The sequence below is a fragment of the Apteryx mantelli genome, chromosome 6 (assembly GCF_036417845.1).
Source record: "Apteryx mantelli isolate bAptMan1 chromosome 6, bAptMan1.hap1, whole genome shotgun sequence".
NCBI classification, from domain to species: domain Eukaryota; kingdom Metazoa; phylum Chordata; class Aves; order Apterygiformes; family Apterygidae; genus Apteryx; species Apteryx mantelli.
The window spans coordinates 19468509-19484066 of NC_089983.1; the positions used below are offsets into that span (position 1 = coordinate 19468509).

Below are 15558 nucleotides of genomic sequence, written 5' to 3' on the forward strand. Positions count from 1 at the left end.
TGGGGCGCTGAGATGGCGGCGGCCTGCGCGAGCGTGGCCCGGGCGGCGGGAGGGGGGCCCGCGGCCGGGCCTGCGTGAGGCCGCCGCGTTCAGCCCCAAGGGAAGGGGTAGCGCAAAGCCGCGCGAAAAAACGTACCGGTACGAGGCAGGGGAGCGACCGGGGGGAGCCGAGCCGCCCCTCGCCGGCGGCTGGCGAAGCTGCGAGGGGGAGCTGCCCCCGCCTTCGTGCAGCCGTCCTGCCGCCGGCGTCCTGCCGTCGGCGCCCGCCTTGCCGCGGCCCGAGGACGGCGAGAGCAGCGGGACTTCCTTAAAGGCGAAACTAACAGCAAACGGGGGTCGGGCCACGCGCTGCCTGCGATAAGAGGCTCGCTAACGTTTCCGTCTTCCTGTGAATCTGATTTACTCTGTGGTTTGTGTCCCTTCCTTAGGACAGTAGGAAGCGTGATAGCAAGCAGGAGCGAAGAAACTATTTTTGGAGCATGGTTAAGGTAAAACAAAGACATTAGCTCCCAGCTCTTGTAAGAAAAATAACACTTTTCCTTTTCCTATAGTCTTATAAATCATGGGTAGTAGTTCATACTTGTAAAAGTAAAAACACCCCTTCAGAGCAATGTAGGTTTAAAAATCCTGACTTTCAGAGAATTAAATACACATATGGTATATTTTACCTAAAAATTGCCAAATTCATTACTTTTCATATATCTGAAAGAGAACATGCTTTAAAATCCTTCAGTATTAATTGAGTAGGCACAAGAAAACTCAAAGAAAGAAAGAGGTTTCAAGTGGACGTGAAATGTCCTCCCTCTTGGCACTTGACCCATGCCTGTCTCCTGCTCCATGGTCAGACATGGCACTTCCTTAAGCAGTGGTCTAGGTGAAAGAAGGTGAGAGAAGACTGGAGAGCATAGCAGCCAGCAAAATACAGGTGGAGTATTTTATCACCCTTGTGCTGCTGGATGTAACAAATGAATAGTATGTAAACCACCTTTAAAGTAATGGATTAAATTAATCCTCAGTAAATTACAGTCTGGATGAATATTGCTGATACCTCAGTAATTGCTGGTTATTGGCCTTGATAAAAAGACCTTTGTAAAACCTGAATTCTGAAGAGATGATCTCTGTACAGTTCCTTTCTAGATGTAACTACAAGACAAATTTTTAACAATGAACAGCATTACTAAAAGCCTTTTGAAATCAATTAAACATGGCCAAGCTGCATGGCTAAGAAGCAGCTCTACTCACTCTGGAAAACAGTGTCTTCCGAAACTAGTTCTGGGAATAGAAACAAGCTGCGATGATACTGGTGCTGCTGTGGTGGATGATGCCGGCAATATTCTGGGAGAAGCACTACACTGTCAAAAGGAAGTCCATTTGAAGTAAGGACGTACTGCTCTCAGTGCTTTATTATGTAACTGTAACTGTGGTTACATATGCTTACTAATGATCTTATTCTTACTTGTAACATTGTCAGCACAAAACTGTTCTCTTCTCCAAAATACTTGATATGAATTGTGTGGGTGTAAAGACGTGTCTTTTGGGCCCCAACACATTTTTCTAGTAAGGGTGAGAGTAAGAAATGCTGTGTATTTAAGGAGTTTCCTCTAGTGTTTGTTTATTTATTTTTTCAAAAAGAGATAGGTTATTTAACTTTATTTTTTTTAGCTTAATTAAACATCAAATTATTATTAGTTATAATCACTCAATGTCTCCAATGTTATAAGAGAAAATTAATGAAAATAGGCACCGGTGGCTAAATACCTGAACTGACAGTTAGGGGTCAGTGATTTTGAATATTCAGTTACAGAAATTGTTTTGCTACAATGTATGGCTACATTTAAGAGAAATATATATCAAACTTGAGCAAGTAAAGTACTTTTCTGCCCCCCCAGTGAAAATGATGATTTCTTCACTACATAGGTGTCCTTTACATTAAACAAAGCATTTGAGAATGTACTAAGGAAACAGGCAAGATATGTCAAGGTTAAGAGGTGTTTTAAATTTGCTTTTTCTGTGATTCTATCTGTTATGAAATACAAATGTATTATAATTCTTTGTTTTTAACTAGAACAGGTGGGATAATTCCTCTGGTGGCACAGCAACTTCACAGAGAAAATATTGAGCAAATAGTAAAAGAAGCGCTTAGCATCAGTGGAGTTTCTGTAAATGAACTCGCTGCTATTGCAACTACGGTAAAACCAGGACTTGCGTTAAGTCTTGGAGTGGGACTGGAATACAGCTTAAAATTGGTGAACAAGTATAAGAAGCCTTTCATACCCATTCATCACATGGAGGCTCACGCACTTACCATTAGACTGACAAATCAAGTGGAATTTCCTTTCTTAGTTCTTTTACTATCTGGAGGCCACTGTATTTTGGCGGTAGCACAAGGAGTTTCAGATTTCCTTCTGCTTGGACAGTCAATAGATATAGCACCAGGTGACATGTTGGACAAGGTAATATTTCTATGCATACATCAGTCTACTTTTTTTGTTACTGTAATTATACTACAAAGTAGTAGTATTAACATCAGCCTGAAGACAGTAATAAAAAACAGTATGAGCTTTAGTCAATGGTTTTTGTGTGTATTGAAATATCATAGATTTAGGAGGCAAGAGGCTGTTAAAAATCTATGCATTTTAGAGCATCAGTAGTAAATTATATCTATTAATTATATTTTAACAAATAGACAAATTCGACAACCAAAATTGGAAGGTTGGAAGGTTCAGTGGTACCCATTGTAAAAATGAGTAGTACTGAGAAGATCAATAATATTTAAAACATAATGTCCAATTTAAAACAATACCTGCTAAAACCTTTGTGTTACCAGTTTTATTGTGTAGTTTAAAAAGGTTGGTTTGGCTTTCAGAATCCAAGTTGTTTGGGTCACTGAGCGTAATCTGTAAAATTGGCTACTTCCAATTATTTTCAAACACAAGCAGAGTTTTTAAACATGTGTGTATTAAAAAAAGGGGTGGAGGTGAGTGGAATGGAAAGGAAAAGAGGATTGTTATGAAATCAGCTTTGTTTTTATTTACCTGATAATGCAATGTGGCTGCCCACATCTATTTCCCACAGCACAAAAACTGAGCAAATTATGTTTCTTGCAAAATTTGCTGACCCTCATATTTGCCTAAGTCATTCTAGAACTGCACTTCTAATTATGCTAGCAAAACAATCCCCTACACTACCATCCCACAGAGTCTTGCCCTTATTTTGCCCTGTTCATACTTTCATGTTAGGAATGTTGGATTTTGTGGTATTTAATTATTCATCTAATTTAACTCCACTAACTTCAATACAGTGATGCAGTTACAGGAAGAATTAATTTAGCTCTTCATTCTGAGTCTGTTTTTTATTATTTCCTCCTCAGGTAGCAAGAAGACTCTCCTTAAGCAAACACCCAGAGTGCCACAGCATGGCTGGGGGGAAGGCTATAGAGCACTTGGCTCAAACTGGAAACCGGCAGCATTACACATTCAGAGTTCCCATGCAACATTATCGTAACTGTGATTTTTCTTTTTCTGGACTTCAGAATCTTGTCAATAAAGTAATTATACAGAAAGAAAAAGAAGAAGGTATTTTTAAACAAAGTCAGATATAAACTATATTCTTGATGAGCTATACTCAGGAAAAACCATTGGTCATACATTTTTACAGGTCTTCAGAAGGGAGAGCTGCTCTCTTGCATTAAGGATATTGCTGCTGCTGCACAGCACGCAGTGGCTGTTCATATTGTCAAGCGGACATATCGAGCCATGCTGTTCTGCATAAAACATAGCATATTATCACCAAAAAATGCAACTTTGGTGGGTATACATTATTTTCTTCTTGTGTATGTGAAGGGAACGTTCCATTTTATATTTGACTGTATAATATCACTTGAAGGTGCAGGTGCCTTTTGGTACTTTCTCCTTCAACAGAGCTATTTCAAAATAAATGAAAACAAGTATTTAATTGTACCTTAAGTATAGTTACTGAATTAAACAGTAGTGCATTAGTGTTTATGCACAATGGTGTGTTGTTAAAGTAATACTAAATTTAAGATTTTTTGTTATTTAAAGCTTACAACTATGTAGATTGTATTTAGATATATGGCATGTTCTTATGGACACACTTTTTACTCCCAAGGACTTCAAAGCACTTTTTTATAAAATTTAGTGTGCTATGCAAATTACAGGTAGGACTAGCAGCATCACCTTCCACCACAGCACAGCTCCTTCTGGAATGAAACGCACTACTTGTTTCAGTGAACACAGCACACTACAAAGCAGTTGAGGCAAAAATAGAAAAATAATGTTTCTAACAGCAATTGCATAAAGAATTTACAGGTGAGGAAGATATCAATAACATTTTACATTCAGTTAAAATACAGAATTAAAACAATGGTCATGTAAATACTTAAAATGAAGTCTTTCATAGTTTTGTCTTAAGTTAGAAATAGATTTTCTTACAAACCAATCTAACCTTCCATAACAACTCAGGCGACATAATTTGATGTAGTGCTGCCCAGTACTTGACAGCTGTTCTATTTATAGCATGTTGTTAGCATAATATGCTCACTTCTCATTCTTTTCTGATATGTTTTAATCTTCAAACTTGTTATTTATTGCTGTCCTCAGAACTTTGATCTGATATCCTTTTTTAATAGGATGGTAATTGAGTATGGTCCACTACTGTACTTAAAAGCCCTCTTACTTGCTTATTTTTGAGTTATGCCTTTTTTGTTTTCAAAACTGGTGTCAGGTTGTATCGGGAGGAGTTGCAAGTAATCAGTATATCCGAAAAGGTCTGCAGATTTTGGCAGATGCAAATGGTTTTGCTTTTCTGTGTCCTCCTCCAAGACTATGCACTGATAATGGTGTTATGATTGCATGGTAAGGACTGTTTTTCTTTGTGTGTTCTTTAAAACTTAACATCAGAGTGAAGAATTTGTTTATTGTGACTGAATCACATATATGTATTCAGATAATTTATGATGTGCATTTTCATATAATTGCTTTCTTGCTTAGGAATGGCATTGAAAGGTTACGTGCAGGACTTGGTGTTTTACACTGTACTGATGGCATCCGCTATGAAGCAAAGTAAGTGACTAAATTCATTTACAGTCCATTTCTTACTATAGTCAATGAAAACAGAAGGAGATATAGACTTAAAAGACTAGCAGAAGCTGATGTGGAATGTCTTTGCATTGCATAAGAGCTTTAAAAGTTACAAGCACTTCCTTTTCTATGTAGTTGTGAAATACAGATCATCATGCTTGGGATTTATTTTTATTTTGGCTCAGAAATCTTAATTATCACACATCATAAAATTTGTATTTCACTATTACCATTTTAATATGGAAAAATAGAAATAAGTTAAGCAGTACACTTCCCCTAGCTTCTCAGCAACTCTTACCAGAATAAATCTAAAGGCTGAGCCAAACTGTGTATTCATAATCACCAATCAAGTTTAAATAAAAATACATATTTGACATACAACAGCTGATAATGTTGATTGAATTTACTATGTTTGGTAGACCAGTAGTAATCTTAGATAGGTCTTGTTTTATGGATTTAAGTAGATTCTGGGGCTTTAGGGTTGAATAAAATTATAGGTAGTATTTTGAGTTTTCAGTATTTCAAAAATGCCAGCTGGGACTTAAACTTATGAAATAGTTTTTCAGTTTTTCCCTTTCCACTGCCAGTAAGATAGATGTGGAAGGTCTCAGGACAAGAATTTTGTTTTATAGTTGTCACTGAAAAAAATGATAAAGTACTATTCTTCAAAAGAAACTTGCTTTATATGTCTTAATGAATAAAATCTTAATGAAGTTTTCTTTGCTGTAGGCTATACCTCCTTTAGGATTATCACTAAAAACATACCTATGAACCGCTAGTGTGTCTTGCATTCATCAGTGAGATGCAAGATGAATTACCAGCTAATACTGGAATCTAAATAAAGTGACTTTCCAAAAAGAAAACTTTGAAATCACTGCTGTGTTTCCTGAGCTGTCCTCTTACTGCAGTAAAAATGACATTTGTTAAAAACAGGTAACAAGTATTATTATTTTCTAGCGCTCCCCTTGGCATTGATATCTCAAAAAGAGTTGAAGAAGATTCCATCAAAGTGCCAAGACTAAAAATGAAGATTTGATGGTTGACATCAAATTAAGAAGCAACTAAATAAAATTCCAACTACAAATTCTTCAGTAAGAACTGTTTGAATGCTGTTACATTTAGTATCAATACTTGGTTTACAGTTGTTGAAAATCACGTCATAGAAATAAATGCTGTGTAATATCACCAAAATGTTTCAAGGTGCTGTTCCACAAATGTGTAAGTTCTAGGTATCAAAGCAAAATAAAAAATGAAAATTAAAAATGTGTTTTCTAGTTAATGTAAATTTACACTAAACAAAATATCTCATTGGTTTACATGTATTTGTATTTTTATCATTCACATTATACATAAAATCATACCTTCTGTGATGAAAAAGTTGGAGAAAGTAAACAAGAGCGATCATAGATTTTCATAAGGGTCCCAATGTATTGGCTGTGCAAATACAGTTGAATTTCAACAGTACCTACTTTTCTTCTTTTGGTTTAAGCAGCCCATTAATGCAACCTTTGAATTTTGGAGTACATGGCTACTAGTGCTGTTTAATTTTCTCCTTTTTAAAAACAGCTCAGTATAGCTATTAACAGTGTAAGTGGGGATATCAAGGTGCAAGTTTTGATGTGAATAATGGGTTACTTTTACCTTGCCTTTTGACAATCAGTAGTAGATGCTTTTTTACATTACTGTTCACTGCACTGGTGTTTACTGGAATATGTATTAAGCACCTCTTAGTTCTAGATGACAATTAACAAAATGTTTTAATACATAATGCATATATTTAAAGTTACCTCTATTTAAATAGAAGCAAAAGTAATTGGGATATCTGAGACAGTTACAGACAAAAGATCAATTTCCCTCCTGTGGTAAAGGAGGCATATGTTTGGACCAGATTTGTTTTTTCTTCTTTTCTTTTTTTAAACTTTAATGCAAGATTTAACACAAATTAACAAGTTATGTGCATTATTGTTGCCAGTGCTTTTTGTAAAAAGGTGAAGATCCCTCATTAAACAGAAGGTGGTATTTGAAGAATGCATACTCAGTATTCACAGTTTGTCACATAGTGTTTTAGGAGGCATATTTTTGTATAATTTTATGGGATTTTTAAGCACAATAGCTCCAATGATCTAAGATGGCTGTAAATGTTGACATATGCTCTGTAAAATAGGTTCAGACACTCTCAAAGGTTATTTTCCAATTCTGCCATATAAAAACTTCAGAGACCACTTTGAGGGATAGAGTGCACTTACTTGATTAGAAATAGAAGCTTAAACCCTCTAAACCTGCTAAGTCCTCTTTGAATGATTACTTCACAGTTTTTAAATTTTTAATGCATTTATTCTTTAGCACTGTAGCTCTTTTTAAAGTATTCATAGATGGTCTTCCTTCATCTAACACAGTCTCAAGAACTGAGATTTCACAAAACATGTTTGTGAAATAACTGACATAAGAAACTTTGTAAATACAAAGTAACAGAACATTGCATAATTACATTAAGTGCTTTTCAACTCCATCGTTGACACAGGACTTAAACTTTTCTCCTGGTGCAGTGCTTAAATCTTACTGACATTAACAATTCTTGGTCTTTAAACTTTTGTGATGTCTGACGAAACTGCATATGTAAATGAATATATTCTAGAAGTTTGTCTATGGAACATATTTGCTCTCCTGAGTTTTCCCCTTAAGTGAGCAGGGGTAGATATTAAAAGTAGTGAATCCTTGGGTTGACATTTAGTCCGGGGATGTCTTCCTCTACAACTCCACAACCTCTCTGAAAAATATAGTAAATTATTTTGTTAGAATTTATATCATATGTAATATATTGCAACTGTGTTCTGAACAACATAAGCTATAGGTTTGAGACTTCTAAAAAAAAGACCTCAAACTAAAGTTATGTATGACCCAAATAAAGTATTTTACATCTGCACTGATGACTTTTGTGACCTTTTTGAATTTACCCATCATCTTCATTGTTTAGCAAAATTAGGAAAATGGCTTGCTTTTTTTAATACAGTGGTTAAATTTTTCCGCTTAGTTTCTCCAGTAGGAAACTGTATTTAGTACAAACTGGTACTGGTTTGCTGTGCAGGGACAAAAAAGTATTAATAGTTTATGACTAATACATATCTCATGGCCATAGAAAATACAAACCGATTCTGGAGTTGCTTTGCAGATCCTTACTTTGGGGATGCACCAGTAAACTGCTTACCTGACTCCGCTATTCAAAGTGAGCTGAGAAATAACATACCTCTAGAGTAAGTTGGAACTGCAGGTGGTCCTCCGTTTATCATCAAACTGCAAATGGAAGAGCGACATCTTCAAAATGAGTGGTTTATTTTAAAGTACTCAACACATTCTTGTACTAATGAAAAGGAGCCCTTCAGCCTTTTTTTTTTGTTTCAGCTTTCCTTATACACTTACTTATTAGGAAACTCAGTCAGATTTTTCACAGTTTAAAAATGTAAACTTGCCTGTTTTGTTTTAAGGTAAGTTTTTATCTACATAACTACTAAGAATAGTTGGCATTTGGGGGCAGGTTCTAGGTAGATGAAGGTTATCCAGTGCAACCCTTGCTTGCCTGACCATTGACCATAGCCCCTGGCCATTACTTCTAAGAGGAACTCGTTCCTACATATTTACTGGTATTAAGCAGAATCTTATTCCCGGAGCATTTCTGGTATTGCAAGATACTAAAATCTTGTCTGAACTACTGAAGTCAAATGGCAGATTTCATTGACTTCACTGGGAGCTAAACAGGGTCTATATGTAATTCAAAAGATGAGGGAGAAGTAATACAATAGGAAAGCATTTCTCTCAATATTTGTGTTTAAGCTGTGTATTCAATACTCAGTTGGCAAAAATATGAAGAATTTCTGATAAATAACTATGTACGATTGAACAACTTAAGTGTACAAAACGAAATGATGCTGGCATCATACCTTTTTGTTGTCAAGTTTTTCCAATTTTGAAAAAAGATTTTAATTACAGCTGAACTTTTATCATTTACAAGTAATAAGACTATTCAGAACTTGCAGTTACATATTTTATACTACACTCCTGTGAAAACTGCAACAGTTGGTGAAAAACAACTTCTATTAAGGGGAGCACAGCACTTCTGAAAAATCCCCCTTTTTTTAACCATTCACCCATACACCTGCACACATCTTTAAAATCTTAAAGTTTTATTAAAAAGAAAAAAAGGAATCTCTGCACACCTTAAAGAAAAGTTACAGCAGAATTCACAGTAAAATGCACTATTTTCAAAGTGTTTGAGTAATTTATCTTAAAGTAGTTTATCCTCTCAGTAAGTTATCTTTTAATAGAGTCAACTATCACATTGCCTAGGCCCAGTGCAGCACGTTTATACACCCTGCTCACTGATTTCACCACAGATCAGACTGGACTTTGTGAAACCAACAGTGAGCAAAACCCTTTCTCTTTCTGTATGATACCTGATCTGGTCTCAGTTATCCCAGATCTTAGCGCTGGTCATACCCTTCTCCGGATCAACAAGTCAGTCTAGCTGCAGAAAAAGTCTGTCCCTGCTTCCAAACTTTCTGCACACTGAGGAAGAGGGAATCCCTAGACAGCTGTGTTCTGTCATACAAGAAAGAGAGACAAAACCCGTTGCAGATTTCCCATCAGGGACACAGCCTCATGCACTGGATCTAGATTGGTTCTAGTATGTCCCAAGCCTTACAAAAGCTTGATTCTATCAGGCCACAAAAATTTTCTTGTGTAATTCAACAAAAGATATGGTTAGCAGATCACTATTAGATTTATCTCATCCTGATTAAGTGTTTGGAACTTTACGCAGGCAAAAATGATACTTCGATGCCTTACAGTCTTCCCAAACATGGTTCTTTTTACAAAACTGTCACAAGGAAGTGGAGATGCTATCATAACAGAATGATTAAAGTAAAATTACTTTAGAATATAAAAATCCCAAGTAGTCAAAAAAAAATTCCCCTTGAACACATAATGAAGGCAAAAAATACTTCTATCAAGTTTTGTTTAACTACAAAAGATCTTTTATCACTAACATAGATGAATCAGATCATTCTTCAAGAGGGAATAGGTAATTACTACGTTTCTTGGAACTGCTGGCACTTGGTTCAATAGTAGAATTTATTAGCATTGGAGTGAATTGCTGAATAATACTAATACCTGTAGTTGAAAGTAATCCCCATATTCAACAGAAATGAGGGAAATTATTAAATTAGAGCCCTCTCAGCCTCTAAAAATGGAGCAGCATGATTGTTCGCAGTCTGTTCCAATACAAGAAGAAAGAATCAGTTGAAATGAATAGATAGCAGGTTGAAAACAAACAATAGGAAGTTTAGGAATGCTGGAAATTGAAGAAATTTGTGGAGCTGTTGCTGACAGCTTCAAAAAAAAAAAAAAAAGGACAGAATAAGCTAATGGAAGATGAAAAAAATCTACTGAATGTTATTAAACAGAAAGACACCATCTCTAGCTCATGAAGACTCTGAACTACAAAATGAGAGAGACTGTAAAAATTCTCGGGAAGTCCTGATACATACTCATGTTACAACCGTTAAAGTTATGCTTTAAGATCAAAGACTCTTTTGTTCCTTTTTTTGCTTTTTAATGGCAGCTTCCTCTGCATGGTGTTAGTTTGTTTAGAACGATAATATGGACTGACAAATTGGTCAACTAAATTTGACTGTGCCGATTTTCCTATTGCACCTTACACTGGACTGTTTTACAGAACAATTTGCTCTGGGAGGCATTCTATACCTTTCTTGTTTATTCTTAGTACAATGTGGGCTGTATCTTTGATTAAGTTTAAGTTTTGTGTTATTATAATATCATTAACAAATTAATTTCACTGTTTAGAAATTAGATTCTTAACATTTTCCTTTGCTATGACACTAATCTTATTTTTAAATGCTTTTTTCACACTGACTAGCACATCCATGGACTACTACAATCGATTCATCCTAAATTTTTCTCAATAGTTCTGAGTACTGAATGAGTGTATTTTTAAATGTTACAGATAAATAGAACAGACAAATTAGATATAGAGCAGGGTTTTTTTGAACAAGCAACAACCTCCAACTTCCATGGAGCAATGGCACCAAATGAACCGCCATCAATAAATATGGTACAAGGAAACACTAACATGTTTTGACTAGCATGGTGAAATACAAACGCTATCCATACAGAATAATTCCTTCTTCTCAGTTCATGCAAAATACATGGCTTATGCTAAACCAGATATTTATTAAAAAAAATCAGACTATATTTCCTAGCTGTGAGTCCCCAAAGAACTCTAAGATTGAAGATGTCATATTAGTAATATAGAAATTCAATTAAGTACACTTCCTGAAATATGCAACCTCTGTTTGGCTAACACCAAGAATCCCACCAGGATTAATTAGATTATTACTTCAAACTTTGTCCCATTGATCAGATTTTCTAGAAAATTCAAAATTAAAATAATATGCTAACATTTTGAGATTAGAAAATCCAGATGACCTCATATGACTAGTTATGACAACATATATCACCCTTTTAAGAAGGGATGAAGAACATAAAGGAAGTATTTAGTGTTTAAGAAACATTTTCATAAAGTTGGTTTTATATATGGCTACAGATACATCTGTATATTTACAAATATAAGTTGGCTACATCAAAAAAGTACTTGCATTTACAAAGATCATATTGCATGTATCACTACTTTGTCTGTGGGCATATATGAAAACATTTCTTCCACAACAATCTCCTTAATGCGCCCTTAAAATAATTAAAAAATAGTTTTAGGGTTTTTATAATACATTATTTTAAATTTAGTAAAACATACACCTGTAAAAGTACAGTAGAGAGTACCTTAGAGAAGGCAGTCCCACTCGTCTTTCTCACTGGAACTCATTTACAAAATTCTGGTCTATTTGTGCATCTCTGCTGAGGTTATTCATTAGACAGCTAAACTGCTTTGGTTTATTCCTGCACTCTACTAATAGATGGCGGTACGCAGTCTGGTTAAATGTTAAGTATCCCAGTGCAGTGGCAGAGGCCATACAAACCTAGAAGAAAAACAATTCTCACCCTTAGGTCAAAGGATATTCTTTTTAGTAAATAAAGAGACCATTTTGTCAAAATAAAGCAAGTGCATAGAAGCAGCTCTCCAATCACCCAACAGAATTCCAAAATGGGTCAAAAAAACAATGGTGTGAATGAAAAAGTGAAAAACATTCCTGTTAAATGAACATAAATTTGGTTCTATAACTGAAAAGCTGCTCTACTTTGGGCCAAGTAATGGGAGATCTGCAACCTACTTTACTGAAAGAAAGAGTGAAGCTCCTGTACTCACATGTATCTGAAAGCAACGAATATTCATAGAGAGATGGGAAAAAGTATACAATTTTGATTTGTGTGACACATGTGATGACAAATGAGGCTCTTCAGTAGTCAAATTTTTCAAGTCACTGTTTGGTCAATTATTAACATTATTACTTCACTATCTCCATATACAACTTTATAACATACAGAATTTTCCAAGAGAGACATGTAATAGAAGATAACTAAATACCTTATGCTAGTTTCCTAAGACACCCCAGGCTAGTCATATAATCATAGTCACACAGTCATCACTAGTCATACAGTCAACCTACAAGTGTTGTAAGAAGCACTGTTGGTAATTAATCAATTCTTCACTGAATTAATGTTGAACCACATAGTACTGGAGATTATCTGCTATTACCACTGCTGTTTTGATTGGACAGCAAAAACTAAAGCTTTGATTACAGTAGTAAATATGTTATGGTCTTTTGCAAAGGCTGGGTGCTTCTCCCAATACACGACCCATTTAAACAAAACAGAAAACTAAATCCTGCCTCCATATGGAATTTGTAAACTTAGATAAAAAGGTGGACTATATCTGCTTAAGTTTTACAAAGATAACAAGACTAACTTTTGATTATTGAATAACAGACTAAGCGAAAATTCAGGGAAAGATGCACAAATAAAGTGCTGACAGACTTAAAATCCATAGAACATATGGAAAGTATGTTCTACAGTCTACAGAGACCAAGAAAAGTGAAAAAGAAAACATACCTACTATACTAGCTAAAATTGAAAATGGTAAATCTTTACTATAATTGGTAATTCAGTATCACTGTTGTTCCAAAGCACTACTTTCAAGTCAACAGGAGTCTTCACGGGCTGAATCTGATGGGTAGCTGACATATACTGAAACATTTAGCTGAAAGACTGCCCTCTTCTGAAATCCCTGATTTCAATGAAGATAAGAAACCATTGATTGCCATTTAATTATCCTATTTCTTGAGGTTTTTCCAAAATACTCCTGTTAGCATGAGCTGTACTGTCAGCCAGCTGTACAAGTTGAATTTAACACAGAGCAAAAATAAACAGAAACACACAACACAAATGCTACTTTTCTAGCATTTTATCTCTTCATCATCTGAGTACAGATGATAACAAAGATGCTGGATAGTTCCTAATGTAGTAATGGCTTCTGGAATTCCTGCCCTTGTATGAGCCAAGCTGGCCAGTAACTTCCCTGGAAATGAGACATGACAAGTGTACAAACGAACTGTAAGCATATTCTATCTTCTTCATAGTCTTAATGATATACATCAATACTCTTTCTGAAACAACTACAGAAACTGTTAACTGGTTGTAATATCAACAAACTTGCCACCATTATTTCTATGCAAACTCTCAGTGATTTTTTAATGTAAAATATTATATTTCTCTAAGAAATCTGCCTTGGGAAGAAAAAAAATCATTCTATAGCTATCAATACTTTTTTTCCTCTAATCGCCAATCTTTTGACAAGCTGTTGAAATCCTTACTCAGTTTTATTTTTCATTGCTAAGACAAAACCTTCCCCCCACCCCCCATTAAAGGTTTTTTTAAGATGAATTAGGTATTCATTTCTCCACATTTCCCCAGGAGGTGGAGTAGCAGCTATACAGAGGCTGGTTACACTTTATGTTACAGTACAAGATGTTAATGGTACTTTGCCATCAGATAAGGGGTTACTTATTTTTTTATTTTTTTTTAAACTTCTCATGCAAGTAACTTGGGCATGTTGTAATCTCCTGACTTTGCATCTAACATTGCACATGTTCAATTATCATATCATTTACTACATTATCCTAGAGGAAAAATAGTCCTTTTTGGAAATGCATACGCTTAACTTTTGCTACTATAAAAATACGCTGTTCATTTTCTCTATTTCCTACCTGTAAGAATAAGAGCAGCTGTGTTCTCAGAAGTTAGCAGTTCAACTAACGTAGTAACACCTCTAGCAGATAAAGTAACCTGATCAACATCCACTATAACTCTGGCTAACACAACAGTTTGAAATCAAAAGACAACTTGATTTAGGTAAGCCTCATATTTCCTTATCCTTCTCTTTATTATTGGAAAAAAAATTATACATGTTGCTCTAAATTTAAACATCACAAGCAATGTGATACACTCATAAGCAATACCAACTGTGAAAAAGATAACTGGTTTCTCTATGGATGTAAGAGTGCAAGACAAACAATACAGTACATCAGGTTTTAGCTAGCTAATATCTAATGTCCTCAAGTAATACTGTTTTTTGCTTACTTCATATCATACTACTTTATTGGAAGAATTATAATATAATACATTTTATTTAACGCTAAATTAATTAAAACACAGAAAGAATGCTGCATGCTTTAAGGCAAAAATCTAATTTTCCAGATGAATGAAGGGTACAGAATAAGTCAACATGGTGTAATAAGCATGAAAAAAGTACAAAATGTTCTTTAAATAGTTCATTACAGACACTCAAAAAGAAAAACTTATAAATATTACTATACCATCATATGTGATTACACAAAGGCACCTAAGCTTCTATAAACTATATATATGAACATAACATTATGCAGAAATTTTTTTCTAGTTTCAAATATCTAAAGCCAGTGCTTTGAGAATACTCCCTAATCTCATACCTGAAATGCTGCCCATGCTTTATCTGTTTCAATTTCTGACTGCAGAAAAGGTTCAAATACAGATATTGTAATTGCTCCACTCTCCAGGATCTGGAGTTGTTGGACACAGTTATTGTATGCAAAAAGGGCTAGAGCATATGCTGCTCGTAAACAAATATCCTTAAAATAAAAGTCAGAAAACCACATAAATTCGTATTTTCATACTATCAGCCTCTCCCCAGACTGTTTGTGGCTTTTTTAGGTATGCTAGAATAGTTACTATCCCTGCACTCTATCAAACATACATCTCTTCTTGCCACTCCACTTACCTTATTTTTAGGGATTTCTATAAATGTATTCCAGACCAAAGTCTTCAGAGATTGAAAAATAATAAAGTATGAACACTTAACATCAAGGAACCTTTATTACTTAAAGCAAAAAAACAGCAAATAAAATACAGCAAAACTAAGTAGTAAAACAAGTAAACCTAAAATAAAATCTGTAATATT

General features: G+C 35.0%; 2 protein-coding genes across 5 annotated transcripts in view; one reads left to right on the plus strand and one right to left on the minus strand.

Annotated features, from left to right (window-relative positions):
• Nucleotides 1–8022, plus strand: OSGEPL1 (O-sialoglycoprotein endopeptidase like 1). Of its 4 annotated transcripts, none has more exons than XM_013952296.2 (8): nucleotides 1–488; nucleotides 1127–1376; nucleotides 2066–2453; nucleotides 3371–3575; nucleotides 3658–3806; nucleotides 4744–4874; nucleotides 5010–5081; nucleotides 6057–8022. In XM_013952296.2, the coding sequence occupies exons 2-8, from the start codon at nucleotides 1165–1167 to the stop codon at nucleotides 6133–6135; spliced, it is 1236 nt and encodes a 411-aa protein (XP_013807750.2). In that variant the 5' UTR covers nucleotides 1–488; nucleotides 1127–1164; the 3' UTR covers nucleotides 6136–8022. The 4 variants fall into 4 exon arrangements, 2 of the variants coding, with proteins under 2 accessions (XP_013807750.2, XP_013807751.2); XM_013952297.2 differs by having other exon boundaries at nucleotides 5829–6145; XR_001293997.2 differs by lacking the exons at nucleotides 4744–4874; nucleotides 6057–8022 and adding an exon at nucleotides 4178–4328 and having other exon boundaries at nucleotides 5010–5082.
• The window catches only part of ANKAR (ankyrin and armadillo repeat containing), a 23201-nt gene continuing 15324 nt past the window's right edge, over nucleotides 7682–15558 (minus strand). The window contains 6 exon segments of the mRNA XM_013952295.2: nucleotides 7682–7866; nucleotides 8344–8390; nucleotides 11949–12145; nucleotides 13505–13641; nucleotides 14330–14445; nucleotides 15069–15229. Of these exon segments, the coding sequence (XP_013807749.2) occupies nucleotides 7682–7866; nucleotides 8344–8390; nucleotides 11949–12145; nucleotides 13505–13641; nucleotides 14330–14445; nucleotides 15069–15229 (843 nt within the window).

Coding starts and splice junctions, on each gene's coding strand:
- OSGEPL1 (XM_013952296.2), top strand. CDS start 1,165: ATGAACAGCATTACTAAAAGCCTTTTGAAATCAATTAAACATGGCCAA. Junction 1,377..2,065: donor CAAAAGGAAGTCCATTTGAA/GTAAGGACGTAC, acceptor GTTTTTAACTAG/AACAGGTGGGATAATTCCTC. Junction 5,082..6,056: donor GGCATCCGCTATGAAGCAAA/GTAAGTGACTAA, acceptor ATTATTTTCTAG/CGCTCCCCTTGGCATTGATA.